This window comes from Hibiscus syriacus, unplaced genomic scaffold (genome assembly GCF_006381635.1).
Source record: "Hibiscus syriacus cultivar Baekdansim isolate YM2019G1 unplaced genomic scaffold, ASM638163v2 tig00110330_pilon, whole genome shotgun sequence".
Lineage (NCBI taxonomy): Eukaryota > Viridiplantae > Streptophyta > Magnoliopsida > Malvales > Malvaceae > Hibiscus > Hibiscus syriacus.
Genome location: NW_024062686.1, coordinates 1,610,274 through 1,630,997, shown reverse-complemented (window position 1 = coordinate 1,630,997; position 20,724 = coordinate 1,610,274). Strand labels below are relative to the sequence as shown.

General features: G+C 34.5%; 2 protein-coding genes across 3 annotated transcripts; both read left to right on the top strand.

Moving 5' to 3' along the window:
* Window positions 1-1,132: 1,132 nt before the first annotated feature.
* On the top strand, window positions 1,133-8,549 carry LOC120119021 (homeobox-leucine zipper protein ATHB-6-like). 2 transcript variants are annotated; one of them, XM_039138935.1, is made up of 4 exons: window positions 1,133-1,483; window positions 1,590-1,963; window positions 2,092-2,121; window positions 7,938-8,549. In XM_039138935.1, the coding sequence occupies exons 1-4, from the start codon at window positions 1,420-1,422 to the stop codon at window positions 8,547-8,549; spliced, it is 1,080 nt and encodes a 359-aa protein (XP_038994866.1). In that variant the 5' UTR covers window positions 1,133-1,419. The 2 variants fall into 2 exon arrangements, with proteins under 2 accessions (XP_038994866.1, XP_038994867.1); XM_039138936.1 differs by lacking the exon at window positions 7,938-8,549 and adding an exon at window positions 2,340-2,812 and having other exon boundaries at window positions 2,092-2,306.
* A 2,646-nt stretch (window positions 8,550-11,195) lies between these two features.
* Window positions 11,196-13,330, top strand: LOC120118908 (40S ribosomal protein S6). The gene is made up of 6 exons (XM_039138824.1): window positions 11,196-11,274; window positions 11,360-11,424; window positions 12,156-12,213; window positions 12,305-12,413; window positions 12,520-12,792; window positions 12,919-13,330. Exons 1-6 carry the CDS (start codon window positions 11,269-11,271, stop codon window positions 13,155-13,157), a joined length of 750 nt encoding a protein of 249 aa, XP_038994755.1. The 5' UTR covers window positions 11,196-11,268; the 3' UTR covers window positions 13,158-13,330.
* The last annotated feature ends 7,394 nt before the right edge of the window (window positions 13,331-20,724 follow it).

Sequence of the window (20,724 nt, the reverse complement as noted above, 5' to 3'; positions counted from 1 at the left end):
ATCACTTTAGTGATGTCGCATATAACATCATCATTTTAGATGATGTGACATTTTATTATTTTGGATGGTATAACATATATCACATCATCAATTGAATACAAGTGAAAATATCACGTCAACAATATATTTTGACATCAACTAATAATTTTTATCTAATAGGGTATATTTTAACTAAAATACTCAAAAAAATAAAGAGATCATTTGTGAATAATTTTGTCATTATGTCTTTAGGGTTTAGCTATTTTCATTACCAAAATTTTTGACTTGTGCTTTGCATATCAAAGCTTTCTGCAAAATTGACAATACATAAGCTTTGTATGATAAGAACTCATCACTTGTTCTTCACCACAAGGAGTCAACTAATGGATCAAAACGTATCCTTTGCTTTGAAGATGCATTGAATGATAAATCCCTTAATTTGCTTTGATTCAGAAACATAGTTTACCATCAACTTTCATCGGACCCTAACTTTTGGCTTCACTTTTAACCCAATTAGAGTACAGTCATGATTTTGATTCTTTTTTGGTGGCCCTGTGTGTTCTTTTATGTGTGTTCCATACCATTGAGCACTACTAACACAGTTAAACTTTACTATGAAAGTAAAATTTTATTGAGAGCGATGGGGCATTAATGCAGACAAAATTGATTTCTCATCCTGTAGGTCAAAGTATGGAAGCATACTACAATGGTTTATTGGTGGGAAAAAAAAAAACAATTTCATTTATGCTTGGTTTTGCCATTAAAGTTTGTGAATCATATACCGGGTTGATTCAGGTGATAGGTAGTTTGATATCATTTAAGTAAGATATCGAGTTCGTGTCCTCGCATATATGCAGAAAATCCCTGTTGAGATATTTACTCACCAAAACCAGATGTGCGACGCATGTCGATCTGGATTAGTCAAGACAAAACTTTGAAACATAGAGGACAACCAAATTTAATAAAAAAAAAAATAAAACCGGTAAAGAAAGAAAATTGCATTTGGAATGAATTTGGTGTTAATTTGCATTTAGCCAACCTTGAGTGGTGGTGTGCGTACCCAACCCCAGTCAAATTCTAACCCTAAATGTCACCACTGTTGACATTTATTTAAAGCCATAGGAACTGGTTAACACCAGCTGGGGTTGTTCTATACATATTGTTGAAAGCTTGGGTTTGTTTTTTGGATGAGAACCGAGACAAATCAGGAAACTGTGCTGCAGAAAGACAAGAAATATAATGGTTGGGGAGTTGACACAGTACACTGCTTGTTCTACATTTATAAACCCACTACTACCTTGTACAAGTTGGTCTGGTTTTAGACAAGCTTCTTTCAAGACTCTCTAAAACTTCTTAAAGCTCCGACCAAAACAATTCAATCGATACCACTTTCTTAGAACAACAAAGAGATCTGTTTGAAATAGCCACTGCTCATCTACCATGAAGAGACCACTTGGCAGCTCGGATTCTTTTGGTGCTTTCATGTCCATCTGTCCAACTACAGGTCCAATAAAACAATCCCAATTTCGTACTTCCATTTAATTTTCTTGGGATTTACTACTTATACGTGAAACCGAGTTGTAATTAAAGTTGTTTGTTTCGGTCTGCAGATGAACATAGTCCGAGAAACAACCATATCTACAGCGGGAAGTTCCGGTCGATGTTCGACGGATACGACGAAGAAGTGTGCCTGGGAGAATCGGGGCATGTTTCCGAAAAGAAGCGGAGATTAAGTGTGGATCAAGTCAAGGCCCTGGAGAAGAATTTCGAGGCCGAAAACAAGCTGGAACCTGAGAGGAAAGTGAAACTAGCTCAAGAGCTGGGGTTGCAACCGAGACAAGTTGCTGTCTGGTTCCAGAACCGGCGTGCTAGGTGGAAGACCAAGCAATTGGAAAGAGACTACGGGCTTCTCAAAACCAGTTATGATACTCTCAAGGCTGATTATGAAGCTCTCCAGCTTGACAATGAAGCTCTTCTCAAGGAGGTAAATATTAACAAATTATAGCATTTCACTAGAGTTCTCGGGGTCAAGCAGGACGTTGGAGGAGTGATTGAGCGACTGAAAGTCTTTCGAACAGATAATATATTATAATTGTGTTAATTGTTATGCAGATAAGAGAGTTGCAGGCGAAGCAGAGTGGGGTGGACACTGATAATAAAACACTGGAACAAAGTGAACCCTCTTTGGCTACTTCATCAGAGCCTGCAGATCTCAACGGCAATGGATCAGTTGGCTCGAAAGACGGGTCATCTGACAGTGACTCGAGTGCTATCTTGAATGAAGACATCATCATCAACGACAGCAATAGCCCCAACAACGCGGCTGTTTCTTCACTGTTTATTTCATCAACAACATCTTCTTCTTCACCATCATCCATGGATTGCTTCAATCTCCCCAAAACAACCTTTCAACCCCACCAGTATGTGAAGATGGAAGAACACTTCTTCAGTGAAGATGATGAAGCTTGCAATTTCTTTTCGGATGAGCAAGCTCCCAGTCTTCATTGGTATTGTCCTGATCCTGAACAGTGGACCTAAAGGCAAAAAATCCAACATGTATGTAATTATGGGACCAAACCTAATTCAAGGAAGCAAGGCAAGAAAAGGCAAAAACGGGAGTTAAGCTACTACTAAGACCGCGATTTCCAGTTTAAAAAGAAAAAGGAATTCGGAGAAGAAGAAGAAAAGGCAAAAATTTTCTCTTGTGCTGTAAATGGAAAATTCTCCGTAATCCATTGGTGGAAAGTGAAACTTCTTTATGGACAGAAGTTGAACCAAAATAATATATAGTAAATAAACATTAATCATCATAATTTTTCCTTTGCTTTTTTTTCTTTTCCTTTTTCTGTTTCTTGTTTCCATGTGCAAAAACCAGAAAATGTCAAAAATAGAAGTATAATCCAATCATAATTAAGACATGATTTTCACCTGGTGGTCAATGTGGAAATAGTTTCACCAACGAAATAGATCAAGCTTTATTGAGGTGTTAGGTAGCGTCACTGGGGGGAAATATGTCGCGGAGATCCGGTTACCAAAGAACTGGGCTCGTCTCTGGTTAGGCTCTTTTGAAACGGTGGTTGATGCAGCCTTGGCTTACGACAAAGCGACCTATAAAGTGAGACTGTAAAAGGTGACTTGAAATTGTGAAGAGGATTCAATCTCTGGGATCCCCACTTCAAACATGGCAGCTTGCAATTGTGGAGAGAATTCAATCTCTTGGATCCCATCGCCATCTCCCTCCCGTCAAAATACACTAGTGACGCTGTTGGAGTGGATAAAAGTTCGGAGTCACCCTTACAATTAGTTTTCTGGTAGTGGTACTAATATCTTTGGAAGTTGAATCGATAGAGAGACTGCCATAATATGTCCATTGTTCTTCTCCAACAATTTTGCCATTTTGGCATTTCACGTAAACCAGGTTAATCTCCAGAATTGCTTTTTGTGTGTTGTGTGTTATCTTCTAATGAAAAGTAAAGTATTAATTACTTGCCCATTTTCTCTATAGCTTATGATGACTTTCATGTCCAAAGCAAGAAATGAAGAAAGTTTAAATTACTTACCTTGCAACAGTCTCGATAAAAATAACAACACCCAACATAAGCTGCAAATAAAGTAAGAAAGATGTGTTAGCTGATTTCACTCATGAGTTATAGAAAACATTTCAAACAACAAATATACTTACTACAGGAAGATTAAGTTCAGAATATGATCAGACATGGAAAGGACATCGGTAGCATGGTATTCATCACTCATTCTTTATTTAGTTTCATCACTCATTCCTTATTTAGTTTCAGAATATGATTTTGAAACAGATGATAGTTGAAAACCAAGTAATACGTGATGACCAAATAGGTAGTTTACTTTACAAATAATTAAAACAACGGCCAGTTAGAATCAAGCAGTCTTTCCCCTACAGTCCAATCGGAACCACCGGCGGATGCACTCATGTTGAGATGGTGAGGGTGGACATTAAAATCTGAATTTTGTTTGATTAGTCATTTGTTTTATAAATGATGTTTACTCTAAAATTTTATTATGTTCACTCTAAAATATGATTTTTTTTCAATTAATAACATATTTATTTATATTTTTTTCTCTAAAATTTTATTTATGCTATTTTTTTAAAATTTTATACCGTTAACATGTACGTGCCTACCGTTAAATATATTTTTTATCCACCACTGATGGGAACCATCCTTTTCCTCTCAGAAAAACACAAGTCGTGACCGTTTTCACCGTCGGATTTCATACCCACAGTCAGTGTTCCCGGTAGCCGACAACTGATCCACTTGGAAATGGTATAGAAGGCAATAAGGGTCGACGGCGTAAAAAGGAGGAGGAACCATGGTGTTCCAGATTCTTTCACTTTTATCTGAGCTTTTAAAGTCTTATCATACCGTCCTTAAGACCAAACAACTTCATGCTTTAATCTCAAAAACCCATCTGTCCCTTGACCCATTCTTCGCAACTAAACTTATCAGGTTTTACGCCTTAAACGATGATCTCTGCTCTGCCCGTAACCTATTCGACGAAGCTCCTCAAAGAAGTGTTTTCCTTTGGAATTCTATTATTAGAGCTTATGCACAAGCCCATCACTTCAACGACGCCTTATCGTTGTTTAATAAGATGCTTGCATCGAAAACAAAACCCGATAATTTTACTTACGCCTCTGTGATACGTGCCTGTTGTGATAACGTTGATTTGGATGGGATGAAACCTGTTCATGCAATGGTTATTCTATCGGGATTGGGATTGGATTCCATCTGTGGTAGTGCACTTGTGATTGGGTATTCAAAGTTGTGCCTAGTTAATGAAGCATACAAGGTTTTCCATAAGATTCCCGAGAAAGATTTGGCTTTGTGGAATGCCATGGTTTCGGGGTACAAGAATTGTGGCCTCTTAAACAAAGGGTTGGAGTTGTTTAGTTGGATGAGATATATGGGTCAGCAGCCGGATGGGTATACTTTGGTTGCCCTGATATCAGGGATAATGGATTCCCGCTTGTTATGTGTGGGTCGAGGAATCCATGGTTTTTGTTTGAAAGCTGGTTTTGATTGTACTGTTCATGTCGGCAGTTCGCTTGTAAGTTTGTATTCGAGGTTTAAGTGCATGGATTCGGCAGAAACCGTGTTCTGTAGTTTGCTTCAATTAGATTTAGTGGCATGGTCTTCTTTGATAACCGGATATTCTCAATGTGGGGATTATGGGAAAGCATTCTTCTACTTTAGGAAACTGAACATGGAGAAAGGTAAAACAATAGATCCCATATTGGTCTCTGTTGTACTGGCGTCCATTGCTCAATCGGCAAATGTTAGACTTGGTATTGAGATACATGGATATGTTGTTCGACATGGACTTGAATCCAATGTCTTGGTTTCCTCTGCTCTTATAGACATGTATTGTAAGTGTGGATCTGTGAACTTGGGGATTCGAATTTTCGAGATCATGCCGGAAAGAAATGTAGTATCTTTTAATTCTCTTATGTTAGGTTTGGGGTTAAATGGCCTTGCTTCCCAGGCATTTAAGGTTTTTGATGAAATGCTAAGAATCAACCTAAAACCTGATGATTCCACATTCTCTGCCCTTCTTTCTGCTTGTTGTCATGCCGGCCTCTTTGATGATGGTTTCAGAGTTTTTAGGAGGATGATAACTGAGTTTTGCATCCAACCTAAAATTGAGCATCATGTTCACTTGGCAAAGCTTCTTGGTATGGTTGGACAAATTGAAGAGGCATATAACTTAATCTTGTGCTTGCCAAAACCAATTCACTCGGGTATTTTGGGAGCACTGCTTTCGTGCTGTGAAGTTCATGGAAATTTTGAGCTGGCAGAAGCTTTATCCTTGCAACTATTGGGAAATGAATCCCAAAAAAGTGCTGACAAAGTTATGCTTTCCAACATTTATGCTGTTCATGGGAGGTGGGATGCTGTACAGAAGTTGAGAGATATAACAGAGAGAAAACTGTTAGGGCTTAGTTGGATTGAAAGTGGTAAAACTTGAGTATGATATTAAGTTGGGATCCCTGATAGAATTTCAGGAGAAGGGAAGCCACAAGTGTTGGTAGGAACTTGTGAAGGCAATTTTTTAACATGATTGCTGTTCTATTTAGCTGCCATCAACTCCTTGGGCTGCTCTCTCTTTGACTGCAAGTAGTGATTAACCGATCATCGACCCTTTCGCCACGATTTATGTGCTGATATTTACGGATTATTTCAGCATGCGCCACGAATTCGGTGACAGAAAGAGATTGATCTTCACACTTCTCATATGTGAATGGTATGTTTGCAATGTTCCACCCTGTATATTATCAGATAGGGAATGGAATTTATTGTGGAATTCATGCTATCCTTCGAGAGAGTTATACCATGGTCATTTCTGGTACCTGTGAGTGACTGTTAATTGATCCCTGTTTTTCGGTAGCTATATTTGGCCATTATACGATCATATTCGTAAATTAAACATATAATTAAAATAATCTCTTATAATCATATTAGAACAAAGATAAATATAAACATATTTAATCACATCAACAAACAAACTACAGAAAGAAATCAAAATACTGAAAGATCACCTACAAACCGAGTACTGAAACTAAGTCCAAGGGATAGCATTGATTTTTCATTCCAAGTATTCGATTTTTCTTAGATTCTTAATATAACCACAACCTCGTCTTTATCTAATTTACTCGTATGAAAGATAAAGCATTGATTTTAATGGAATACCCAGCAACCTCGTATTTTCCCCCACAAAACCAACCATTTTTTTCTTTTAGATTTCTTCTTTTTAAAATACCTTCCCCTAATTTAGATCATTTCTATCCCATTAATTATGATTTAGATTCGGTCCCCAATTTTTTTTTTTTTTTTTTGCTCATCATTGTCTTCCAGATTAATGCAACCATTTTTGTTGTTAAACTTACTCGTTTTCAAAGCTTTTGTTGTTTTATTCGTATGTGTTATTAGGGAAATGGATTCAGTATTATATCAATCACCAAATCTTTAGAACAATTTGGCAATGGAGCTTTCCCATCTTCCTTGATTTTACTTTTTGTTCAATGATCATCAATGTCTGAGACTGTTATTCTTTTTAAAGAAATGGAGGGGCCATCCTTTGCCAGTGAAGATAACTCTACTGAAATGGTGTATGGGAAAGTTGAAGATGTTCTCGCAGAACTGAAGAACAAGGAGAGGTGCATTGAATCCTTGAAAATCCAACTTGGACAAGCTAAAGAATTGGAAACGGAATTGGCCGAGAAAGAAGCTTCCTTCCATGAATTGAAGAAGGAGTTGATCGAGTTGAAATCCTTTGAATCCGAAGCAATAGATTTGTTGTCGCAGGGGAAGAAGATAATCCATGAATTGGAAGAAGAAATCGAGAGGAGAAAAGAATCCGAGAAGAAGATATACGATTCGTTTGTTCCTCAATCGGAAGAGCACAAGCAAACCCAGATTTCCCTCGAGAAATCCAAGCAGGAAATCAAGTTCCTCCTCCAGAACCTGGACAAATCCCAAGATTCATCCGAGGTTGCATCACAGAGTTCCATGGTGGATGAATTAACAGAAGATAACTTGGCCCGTGTATTACAGGAGGAGTTGGAGTCATTAAAGAGTCAACTCAAATCCACCATTGAAGCCGAAGAAAACAAGAAGAAGTCCATGGATGATTTAGCCATAGCATTGAAGGAAGTGAAAGATAAAGCAGAGGAAACCAACGAGACGCTCCTTTTGACAACCATGGAGCTCTAGAAAAGAAAAGGGAAAGTCCAGAACTTGAAGCTGCAGTTGAGGAACATGGAGGAGAAGTACATGGAAGCAAAGAAAGAAGCCAACATATTCAAGAACATTGCAGGGACATTAAAGGTTGAAGCTGAAGAAACCCAGTTGGCATGGAGTGGGAAAGAGAAAGGATTCGTTGAATGCATCAGAAAGGTTGAAGATGAAAGGAATGCATCACAGCAGGAGAGCAAAGTATTGCTTGAATCACTCAAAGAGGCCATGGAAGAGAATCAAAAACTCAAAGACATTATCGCCGAAAAGGATGAAGCTTTGAGCATCCTATCACAAGAGAACGAAAGCCTTAAGATCAACGAAGCATCATCAGTCGACAACATCAGGGATTTGAAGATTCTGTTCTGCGAGACAAACTGGGCAGCCAAGGATCACAAAGACGAAAAAGAACAGAGTAAGATGCCAAAACATCATAGATGCAGCAACTCTTGTTTGAATCTAGCATTCTCGAATTGCAAAAGCAAGGATGCAAATGGTGATTCCAAGCTCCCACTCGGAGCGAGTCATGGTGATTCAGATTCAGAATACTCCGACGATCCACTTAAAGGCTCCATTTTTTACATGGTTAAATCCCCAAAGGTTCCGTCAACGTCGAGCAAAACCCATCAAAGGCAAAAGTCTTCTTTGACAGATGATGAAGTGATGAATATGGAGGAATTCGAGCAGATTGATGTTGGCAATTTCGATGGAGAAAGTGATAGGAGTTCTAGGAAGCAGAAAGCCTTGTTAAAGAGGTTCGGTGATCTTATAAGAAGAAAAAGAAAAGGACAAATTTTAGATTAAAATGTTGTTGCATACGTATATAATTTGTAATTTGTTTGTACATCTGATGTGTGATTTCTTATTTTTTTTTCTTTCAATTATTCTTAGTATTTTTAAAAGAAAGAGAATTTTTGTTTATAAAGTTTGATTTGTGCAAACCATTCGTTGAAACAAACGGGATAAATTGTAAGTTATTTGGGATCTATTCGATTAACGTTCAGTTAATTTTGAATCGAATAAATTTGAGTTAGAACTCGACTAAATTTTTTAATAAACCAAAATGAATTACTTGATATACTACTCGAAAAATTTCCAAGTAACTCAAAAAATAACATAATGAAAAAAATATAGCTTTAGATTTTTTTTAAAAATTAAATTATTATTAATATTAACATTTATATGTTGTTATTTTTAAAATATATATATATATAAAGACTTTCATGTACATAAGACTTATGTTTGAGTTCGAGCTTCAATCGAATTATGTCTAAGAATATTTTCAGTTCAAGTTTTTTTCAAGCTTGGGTTGAGATTCAATTTTTTATTTCGAGTCAAACTCAAAAATTTTATGTTCACGAGTGTTCGAGTCGAATTCAATTTTTTATTTCAATTTTGAATTGAACTTAATAATTTTAAGCTCGTGAGTTTTTGAATCAGTCAAACTATGTTTTACACTTTTTGAGTTGAGTCGAGCTCAGTACTTCTTGAACTCGACTCAAGTAGTTTACAACCCTAGACCAATGGGATGATGGAATTGATCTAGGAAATTTAGTGCCATGATGGTGTGATTGTGAAGCTTAGGAGGCATATCTAAAAGTATTTTTAGTAAAGACACTAATATATTAATAACATAAAATTTAAACGGTGTAAATGTAAAATTTCAAGGATACATATCACCAATAAAATAAATAATTAATTGTTATTTTAATGTGGTCCTTAACTCAAAAAATAAATCTAATGTAATTCTTTGACAAAAAATTTTCGTAGTTGACTGTTACAGTGCTGACGTGACAGTTTACGGTGAGTGATGACTTAACAGATGACATGGAAGATATGCTAAATTGTTTTTTTATTTTGTTCGAGGGTCAGTTTGGTTTTTTATGTTCAATGACTTGTTTAAATTTTAAAAAATAAAAATTATTTTAAATTTTTCAAAACAAAATTATTAAAATATTCAAAAAGTTACATATAAAAATATTAAAAATAAAAATTAAATTACTAAAAAGTTAAATATACCTATTAAATATACTAAAACTATTACAAAAATTTATTTTTAATATATATCATAAGTTATAAAATGATAACTTATAAATTGTTAAAAAATAAAAAAAATATTTTTAAAAAGATTTATTATACATAATATATACATATAACATAAATGTATATTATCAACACTTATACAAAGTATTTTTACTTGATTAATTACGATTTATAAAATTTTAATTAGTCAAGATTTACAAATTTTAGATTAGTTGAAACTTACTATGCTTTCTAATTATATTTTATGTTGAAATTCATTATATAGTTACCTTTTAAATCATTCAAGACTTATACAAAGATAATTAGAAAATATAATAAGTTTTGACTAATACAAATATTATATGTCTCGATTAATTTGAATTTTGTAATTCTCAATTAATTCAGTAATAATACTTTGTATGAGCATTGATGATAAGCTTATGCGTTACATGTATATATTTTTTGTGGTTGCCCTCCAGTTCCAAGACTTCTCATTGACTAATCTGGACTGACTCGAGTTGCACACCTGGCTTTGGATGATGAGTCTCCCAGCGGGGATTTTCTGCATATACAAGGACTCGAACCTGAGATATTGTTTAAGCAATATCAACCCACTTGAACCTGAGACATTGCTTAAGCGATATCAAACTGCTTACCACATGTAATTTGGGTCCATAATTTTATGTTGAATCTACATATTTTTAATAATTTATAAGTAATTATTTTATAAACTATTATATTATTTATTTTATTTTAAAAATTTATAATAGTTTTAGTTTTTTTAATATGTAGATTCAATTTTTAGTAATTTAATTTTTATTTTTAGCATTTTTATATTTATTTTTTGAATATTTAAATATTTTTATATTTATAATTTAAAATAATTTTTATTTTTTAAAAAATTAAACAAGTACTTGAACTTTAAAAAATTGATTTGGCCATCCAACAAAATAAAAAAAATCAATTTAGTCTATCTATCATGTCATCCGTCACATCATCATCCACTGCGGATTATCACATCAATATCTTGAACCGTCACATTAACATCGTAACGATCAATGATGAAATACGTTGGTCAAAGGATCATACTGAATTTATTCTTAAATTGAAGGGCCACATTACATTTAAAAAGAATATGAAGACCTCTAATATCTTTTTACATTTGACCCTTTTTAATCTAGAGTTCAAATAACTATATTATTAATGGGTTAAGAAAATTATGAATATACACTATTCAAATAAACGTTGGGCAGGTGTAATTGTTTGGGTCTAAACAAATCCATTTAACAAGATAGCCCAAATTACAAAATCAGGACCCATGAAATTTCCACGTGTATGAATCTAGTTTAACCCATACTACAGTAATGGTATGCCAATAGCACTGTATTATTTCCTTTCTATTTATAAAAATCCCACCTTGACGAAAGAAACCCTAACCTGTAGAGAAGAGCAGCGGCATCTCTTTCTCAGAGCTGTAACTTGGAAGACCCATCAAACCAAAATGAAGGTTTCTTTTATCCTTCTTCTTTTGTTTTCATTTTTGTTTATTCTTTTCATTTTTGTTTAACTTTTGTTGTTGTTGTTTGTTTCAGTTCAACATTGCAAATCCAACCACCGGTTGCCAGAAAAAGCTAGAGATCGATGATGACCAGAAACTGTATTTTCCTCTCTCTTTCTCTCTCTCTCTCTCTCTTTCTCTCGTTAGTTTATTTTGAGTTCAGTATTAGTGTCAAATTCTGTTCTTGTTATCTTAACCATGAAAAGAGCCATGAAGAAAAAGACATGTCTTTTGCCAATATATGTTCTGAGCTTTATTTATTTATTTTATTTGGGTTGAATCATATTTTGTAGAGTGTATGGAGAATGTGGAAAGTAAAATAGGTTTTAAGCAAATTAAAAATGTTTATTATTTGCTAATGGAATTTGAATATTTGTTATTTAAGGTTTAATTCTATGCAACTGTGAAAAATGGAAATCTTAAATTTGATTATCTCATTTGCGTATAAAATTGATCTTGAGTTGTAGATTTGGACTTTGTTTCGAACTAGATCAATGTTGCCTCTCTTTATATTGTTGAAACTTCATGGATACTCTTTACATGTGGTGTGTTTAATGCAAGTGTTTATATTTCCTAAATCTTTTGCAAAACAAAGCATCAGCTAATGGATATGAAGCTGTGACTTTTAATGTAGTCTTCTGGTGGAATAACTTGCTGGATATAGTTAATTTGTATTTAACAAGGGTAAAAGAACATAGGAAAAGAGACCTTCAAACATGGTTGCTCATTTTGTATGTTGCGATTGTGATGGCATTTGCAAGGGTAATTTTTTCTTGTTGCAACTGTTTGTGAAGAAATTTCTCATCTTGACTTGACGACTGAAATTGCAGTCGAGCCTTTTTTGACAAGAGGATCTCACAAGAAGTCAGCGGTGATGCCCTGGGTGAGGTATGTTTCCTTATGACTTCTAACTTTTCTCTTCTCTTAAATTTCTGCTGGTGCATGTAGACTTCATAACCGCAATTATATCATTTAACAGGAGTTTAAGGGCTATGTATTCAAGATCATGGGAGGCTGTGACAAGCAAGGTTTCCCAATGAAGCAGGGTGTTCTCACGCCTGGCCGCGTTCGCCTTTTGCTTCACAGAGGTATGTGGACTCCAGAACTTCTTTCCTTTTTGTTTATTTGTAGAGGTGTTTCTTGTATGGACTTTTTGGATCATTGAAAACTGTTTTTCTAATTTTCTTTGAAAAGGTACTCCCTGCTTCCGTGGGTACGGTAGAAGGAATGGAGAGCGTAGGAGGAAGTCGGTTCGTGGATGCATTGTCAGTCAGGACCTTTCAGTTCTGAACTTGGTCATTGTGAAGAAGGGTGAAAATGATCTTCCTGGATTGACTGACACTGAGAAGCCGAGAATGAGGGGTCCAAAGAGAGCATCGAAAATCAGGAAGTTGTTCAACCTCTCCAAGGAGGATGATGTTCGGAAGTATGTTAATACTTATCGTAGGACCTTTACAACCAAATCTGGTTAGTACAAAGTGATCATTTGAGCTTAAGTTTCCCGAAGGAGTTTTTCATTTATAATAAATTGTTGGAGAGCATATGTCCCTATAAGTTAATGACAGAAACTGCCATCACTTTCTTGGAATGCAGGTAAGAAAGTAAGCAAGGCTCCCAAAATTCAGAGGCTGGTGACTCCTTTGACCTTGCAGAGAAAGCGTGCTAGAATTGCAGAGAAGAAGAAGAGAGTTGCAAAGGCCAAGGCCGAAGCTGCCGAGTACCAGAAGCTCCTTGCCCAGAGGTTGAAGGAGCAGCGTGAGCGCAGGAGTGAAAGCTTGGCCAAGAAGAGATCTAGGCTCTCTGCTGCATCTAAGCCTTCCATTGTAGCCTAAGTGCGCCCTCAGGCTCGGCGTTTTGGTCAGTAGTTGATGACAGTACGCTTTTGTGGAGATTTTAGGGTATGACGTGAGCAACATGTTTCCAGTTTTGTTGACTTTTGGATATGTTTACTTATTCTCTGCTACTTTTAATACATTTGCATCTCCAAGAAGACCAGTATTATCTAGTTTTTTTTCTCAAACTTTGTTCGTGGCAGGGTCAAGTTAAAATGTTACAAAAACGGTACGATAACCTAATGTTTGATTGAACTTAAAATGTTACGAAAACCTAATGTTTGATTGAACTTAAAATGTTACGAAAACGGTAATTATTTTTTTAATTGAAGATGTTATGACGAAGATAACATTTTTTATCAAAAAGGTTACGAAGATTACATTTTAGGTTGAATGTTTTTGCTTGCGATGCAAAGATTGTCATTTTTTAACCTTAAAATTAGGTTATCGTACCTTAGATTTTTTTGTTAATAATATCCTCAAAATCATTGAAATTAATAACTGCAGTCACCATATTTTTCATACGATCCCTTTAATATTGATTATTATTATTATTATTGGTATTGTTATTATTAATAATTATATATTATTATTATTATCTACTAAATTTATTTACATGTACAAATCAGGTCCGAATTCAAAATCAAAAATACCTAGCACCCAAAGCCCACAAGAGGAGACCCATTGGAATTAAGGTTTTGTATTTTTTTTCTTTATTTGCCAAAAGTCTTAACCGTTGAATCATATTTAATCTAATGGTTTATATTAGCTATACCATTTAGGGTTTCATCATTAACCCTAAATGGTGTTGTAATTGTTGATATCATCACCAAAGCCAGCATCGTTGCCAAGTGATTCCAGCTGTCGTTTTTAGATCTATCTCGTCACCCAACCACGTCAATCGTCAAAGTCATTTTCAAGTCGGAGCTGTCGAATCAGGTCTTATCAAAATCCAAACACATCCCAAAAAATACGTGGCATTAAAAATGTAAATTATCACCGTGCATAGGCAAATAATGATTGTTAGAGGAGCAAGTAGAGATTAAGTTTTATTTTTGTAAAAAAAAAATGTGTATCTTATCTTTGTAAAATCCGGATATAAAACCCCAAAGAGAGCATGTAAAAGGGATATTTTTCTCTCATTCTCACAAGAAGCAATACAAAAAAAATCAAGGTAAAAACGTTTTTTTAGCAAATTTCGAATAAAAAAATATTAAGAGGAGTAGAAGAGTTTACCATAGAAGGGGAGAGCTTTGAGTCGTCGGGGGTTCGTCGTAGTAGTAGAAATTGAAGGGTCGGGTCTTAGTTTAGGAGGTATCTAGGCCTTACTTAGGGGGTTTTTGACTTCGATTTGTGTCTAGGTGGGTAGATCGGAGTGTTTAGATTTTTTTGGGTACTTTTAGGAACTCCAGCCAGTGTGAGCGGTGGTCGGAACGGGGGCGACATGGTGGAGTTGGGTTTTGGTGACACAGCCGGTGAGAGAGTGAATGAGGGTTGAGAGAGTTTTTCAGAGTTTTTTTAAGCTTAGGAAAAAATGAATTAAAAAATAAAAGTGTGTTTTATACTGAAAAGTTATGGGTTAATTGCATATTAGTCCCCCAACTTCTGCCGCATTTTTTGCACTTCAGTCCCCAATTTTGTAGTTTTTATATTTTGGTTTCGAAAAAATTGTTCCAATTGTGTGATTTCCCCTTTTATTTCAATAATGTTGGTTGAAGTAAATAATTGGTAGAATTGCATTGTAAACCCTCTAACTCTTCTGTGTTTTTATATTTTGGTCATGTGTAATGTCTGTATTGATGTTATTTTTTATATTTGTGGCCTGAGTTCGTAATAAATTCATTTTTGGCATGCTAGTGTATTTTTGGTTTAATGGTCTGGAAAAATCATGCTTTAGTTCATATGATTTTAGTGTGTATTTACATTTAAATCAATGTTTTAATTCCTGAATTTTCATGCTTATTTTCGGTTTTTTTCTAATTTGGTCACTATGTTGATTTGTATGCTTTATTAAGATATGGTCCCTAAACTATTCAGTGTGTTTCAGTTTAATCCTTAAACTAATTTGTTATTAAATTAACCCTAATATTAATTTTATGTTAAATTTATTTGGTAATTTGTGAATAGGCAGTTAATCTTTAAAATCAATTTTGTATAGTTTTAATTTTTTTTAAATGCATGTTGTTTTATGTCTTTTAGGGATAAATCTTTTAGCTCAAGTTATTTAGTTTAGTTAGTAATTAGAGCCTTAGATTTTAGACTTAAACCTTAGATTTAGATTTCTCACACCTAGACTCTAATTTAGGGAATAATTCGATTTTAGCTCTAGTATTTAGATGTCCGAGGGCTCATTTCGATTATTCGATTCAATAAAAAAAGATAATTACTTAGGGTTAATAATTAGAGCATTAACCTTAGCTTTTTCTCACTTTAGTCCTTGAACTTTTGAGTTAGATATTTTCATTTCACATAATTAATTAGGTTAGTTAGAGCCTCCGCTTTAAGTTTATTTTCACCTCAATCCTTTAATTTAGGGAATAATTTGATTTGGCTTTCGCATTAAGATGCCCGATGGTTCAAATCAATTATTCGAATCAATAGTTGATTAGAATAAATTAGGATTAATATTAGAGATTCCACTTTCAGTTTTAGTCCTTTAAGTTCTTTAATTTTCATAATTTGATATTTTAGGATAGAGGAAGCCTTAATTAATCTTGTAGTTTAATTAGGTCCAATAAATGGATTGTTTGATTGCATTCCGATTTCACAACTAAGACAATGTTGATTTACCAAGGAATTAATGGTATAGTTCCCACAATCATGCTCTGGGGCGACTACTGGTAATTCCCAAAGTAGATGGACATCTTTTTCAAAACCCTTAATTTTTTAAAATTTCGAGACAATGTCTGGTTATTAGGCACACTAATTGATCTCTCTCATTCATGCTGGGGGTGAATATTATTAGCTTTAATAAACGAGCACCCTATTAAACTTTGCATCCATAGTGATTTCTAAATTAAATATAACTTTGAACTCAAAATTTCCAATTTTAAATATAGCGCAATCGACTTGGTACTAATTTTTGGACGCCATGGGGTGGGTGTTAATCATTCCCTACGCGTAACTGACTCCTAAACCCATTTTTTGCTTTCGTATACCCCAAACTTAGTATTTTGATAAAAATAAAATATTTTATTAAAATTATCCAATTTTTATGATGTCCAAATTGCACCTTAAAATGATTGGTGACGACTCCTAACATTTAAAAAACCTTTTCAAAGAAAAATCTCAAGTTGTCGACATCGTTTTTCCCCACCCGGGTAAAAAATAGAGTCGACATCTTGGCAACTCCATTGGGGACATTTTGTTTTCTAAAACAAATTGAGAGTTGAGCGGCGGCATGGTTAGTTATACGAAGAAACCCTCATCGAAATAGATAGTTACCGCCTTGTGGAACACATTCAAGACATAGACATCGATAGACTTTTTATTTATTTTGTTTGTTTATCATTAAATGTAATGAATTATGAACTTTTGTTTGTTTATTTTAGTTTGTAATGTTTTTATTTAATTGTTTTAATGTATTTATTGTTTCTATTAATTTGGTAATGCTCAAATGACATTAATTGAAAGTAAATGAAAATGAAATAACACAAATCGAGATTTCAAAACCCATAATTACAAGGTGATGCTCAACGGTTACGTGATGATAAAAGAGATGAACATTTTTCCTATTGTGGCATAGGTTTATACAATGCCCACATCTTTTGTTTTCTTTGGATATCTCTCGAATATCCATATCAAAATGAATTCGAGTGGATTTTGGACGACCTTTCTCCCTTAATAAGGACGAATATGGTATAATCGTAAGCCAATTCTGAACCTTGTTTAGGTCTTTCTCATTGCTTATCGGGGGAACTCAAATTCATATACCTTAAATATGATTAAAAGTCGGTATATGGGATCTAAAAAACGGTTATAATCTTGATGGGTATAAGAGCAAGTTGCTATGACATGGGAGCATGAATACTTTAGAGCTTGAAAAAACCCACAATCACACCACATGTCTTGTAGATTAACTCTGAACAACTTATCTTTAATCCCTTAAAGAGTTTATGCCATTTTTGTGACACGAAATAATTCATAGGTTTGAGAAAAGCTTGTTACATACATTTCATTTGATGTAACAATTTTTTTATAGATCTGCAACTAATCTTGGGTGATAATCATGACTGTTTTACATCTAAGTTAGAGATTGCCCCATGAGCCTGGTAAAAAACGTTCCCAAACAAAAATACGCCGTTTTAACTGATTTTGTTACTAGTAAATGGCGTGCCCCATTTAAAGTCGAATTGATAGCTTCAACCAAGTTAGTTGTCATATGTCCATATCGATATTTGTCATCGTATGCATTTGTCCACATTTCTTTGTTGATGAGGCTAATGTAGTTATATCATTGCTCATTTTTTCCTCGCAAATCTTAAAGCATAGACTCAAACTTTTGAGATAATAGTTTGTAACCTACGCGTCAAATATAGTACTTACTGTTAAGTTCCCATAAAAAATGAAAATGATTGAAAAATGAAATTAAGCATCGTGACATACCCATATGCACAAGTAATTGGCGTTCATAATTCTTCTTAAATTTTCCATGATAGTTTGTGATAATATGTCAGATACAATACTAATGTTAGACATGGGTGGTTGCTACATTGGACCCAAAGAGTCTATTGTTGCTTTGATCCCAGCTCTGCGGTATGAAATGATACAAATTTTTCCCCTCGTGACAACATGTAAGCATAAGTTTCTAAGGAAAAAAGCCCAAGAATCTGTATATTCATCTTTAACAAGGCAAAAAAAAAAACTGGAAGAATGTTGCGATTACCATCTTGGACAACTTCCAATTGTAAAACTTACTTGTATTTTCAGTACAAGAATGTCCCATCAATTTGGATTATGGGCTTGCAATATTTCACAACATTAATGCACTGTGGGTAAGTCCTAAAAACCTGGTAGAATTAGCATCGATCTCAAATCACTCAATCATTGTGGTAAGTATGGAAAGTTTTAAAGTCGACTATCGTTCCAGGATTCAGTCTGCACATTACGTTAAACCAACTTGGTAGTTCATTGTAAGATGAATCTCACTCGTCATGAAGGTTTTTAATGATATTCTACTTTACCTTCCATGTTTTCTTGTAGGAGACGATGCACCCATATTGAGATTTTATAGTTGAAATCAACACCGCAATAACTATATGGGAGCTTGCTTTGACCATGAGCATGATGGCTTGGCAAATAATGTCGGAGTTTAAGTTGGGATAACTCTGGTTGATCCCTCTAACACAAAATGTATGAGGACCATTGTATACTGTTAGTTCCCATATATTGTTTTTTCTCTTCTCTTCGATACATGAACCATCTAGTTACATCCATTATCACGTTGGACATAGTGACAGACATATTTTTCGGTGGTGGATCGGTTGACTCTGGAGTGAAAAAAATTACAAATATTATAACTCTGAATTGCAATCATCGTTTATTCTTTAGATGAAAACTCCATTCCGATATATAACTTATCATCATTGACTAATGAGTTAAATTTGTAGTCATCAACATTAGGCATATCCGTAAATTATGACCCGCACATTGCATCATAGTCAACTTCATACATGTGTGCTGGGGGTTAAGTGTGTACCGTAGTTATGGGAATTTCATTTACATCATCGGAGTCCATATTGAACTGTGGTGATTTTGGCTCAACGAATAGTTCAGCCTCATCACCATCTACACTTGATTCACAAAGAAGTTTTTCTAGTGGAGATGAGGGTTCCTCTGTCTTATCGATATTTAGGTTGAATAAGTTGGTAGTTAAATGCCTTCTTATTGAACTTGAAGCCATCATGTCATATGGTTTTTGAACTGAGTGTTGTGTCGCAGGCATATCCACATTAAGGTCAAAGAAGCTCACAGTTGAATGCCTCTCCCTGGAACTTGAAGGCACCGTGAGGTCGAAGAAGCTCGCAGTTGAATGCCTCCCCCTAGAACTTGAAGGCACCGTGTCAAATGGGTATTGAATAGATTGTTGCGTCGAGGGCATCTCCATATTTAGGTCAAAGAAATTGGTAGATGAATGACTTTTCCTTGAACTAGAAGCGATGTTGCCATACGAATTATTCATGGTGCCAGCTCGGTACAGATCGTAACAAGTTGATGATGAATGTCTCCCCATTGAACTTGATGGAATGGTACCATGCAGATTTATAGTTAACGAGATAAAATCATTACACATTACTTGAGTTGGGTTGTCGACTTGATTAGCTTGTTGAACCAACCCATAGTGAGAGCATAATGACATACCACGAATTGCAAACACTTTAACAAATATGGCATACATTTGTGTAACAACGTCTGAATTTTGATTCTGAGTATCAACCATCATAGCAACATCATCATCGTTGGATAGTACGAACGATGTATAAATTAACGAAAATAATGTAGTCAAAAATCGATACTGAAGTGAGAATAATTTTTTTAGTACTCCCAACATGAATATTCCTTGAAATTTTAGTGATAAGCTACTTAAGAGTGATGTTTCTCTTGAAGGATAAGGTTATATAATGATTTGATGCAAAGACAATGTTAGCTTCATCTTCCCAAATTTCTCCATCATATTAAATAATAGCTGAAATACGCCTCATTTTGAGAGTTCGAAAGATTGAGAGTATTATATATGGAAAAAAAATTGTTTCTGATATACTAATACTCTCCTAATTAAATAAATAGCATATGAAATAAAATATAAACTAATACTAAAAAAATAAAAAAAATATTCACAATAATTTAAATAACATAATTTAATATTATTACCATATCGACAAAATGTCTCGAGATATGATTCCTCCTTTCATTTTACAACCACAAAACGTAATATCAATAATTATTACAATAAAATTTGATCAAATAATTAAATATGAAAAAAATATAATATAATAAAAAATAGTTTTGCCTTCTAAAACCTAAAACAAAATATACTTCGCTTGATAGAGAAAAATGATAGAAGGAAGAATGTGAAAGTAATTTTGGTGTGGTTTGATATTTGGATTCAGGGAGATATTTATAGGGGGATAAGGATGGGTAATTGGTCAGGAGAGCTGGATAGTGGAGACAATAATTCAAGGGCAATAGTGAAAGGCGAGTTTCATGAGCTGCGCCTTTCCAATGTGGCGCCAGCTCGGACATAACCCTAGGAAGGCATGCTTCTTGATCCACGCCTTCCGTCCACCTGTCAGAAAAGGTGCTAGATTGGTAATATTTGGAGAAACGTTGTTTGATAGGTAATTATTTACTGTTAGGGTGATTTTTGGGTTAAAAACCAGTTTTATAACAATATATATATTTCTTCACTTTTTTCCATATATCATACATAGTTTAGTGAATTGACTCAAACTTAAAAACTAATCTACTAATTACTAAAAAATTCAAGTTATTCGAGTTTTGTTTTATAACTCTGCTCAAATTTGAATTTTTTTATTTGAGTCTAGTTAATTAAATTACAACTTGAAGT

Coding starts and splice junctions, on each gene's coding strand:
- LOC120119021 (XM_039138935.1), top strand. CDS start 1,420: ATGAAGAGACCACTTGGCAGCTCGGATTCTTTTGGTGCTTTCATGTCC. Junction 1,484..1,589: donor GTCCATCTGTCCAACTACAG/GTCCAATAAAAC, acceptor TTCGGTCTGCAG/ATGAACATAGTCCGAGAAAC. Junction 2,122..7,937: donor TGCAGGCGAAGCAGAGTGGG/GTGGACACTGAT, acceptor GCATCACAGCAG/GAGAGCAAAGTATTGCTTGA.
- LOC120118908 (XM_039138824.1), top strand. Junction 12,214..12,304: donor GCGGTGATGCCCTGGGTGAG/GTATGTTTCCTT, acceptor ATCATTTAACAG/GAGTTTAAGGGCTATGTATT. Junction 12,414..12,519: donor TCGCCTTTTGCTTCACAGAG/GTATGTGGACTC, acceptor TTCTTTGAAAAG/GTACTCCCTGCTTCCGTGGG.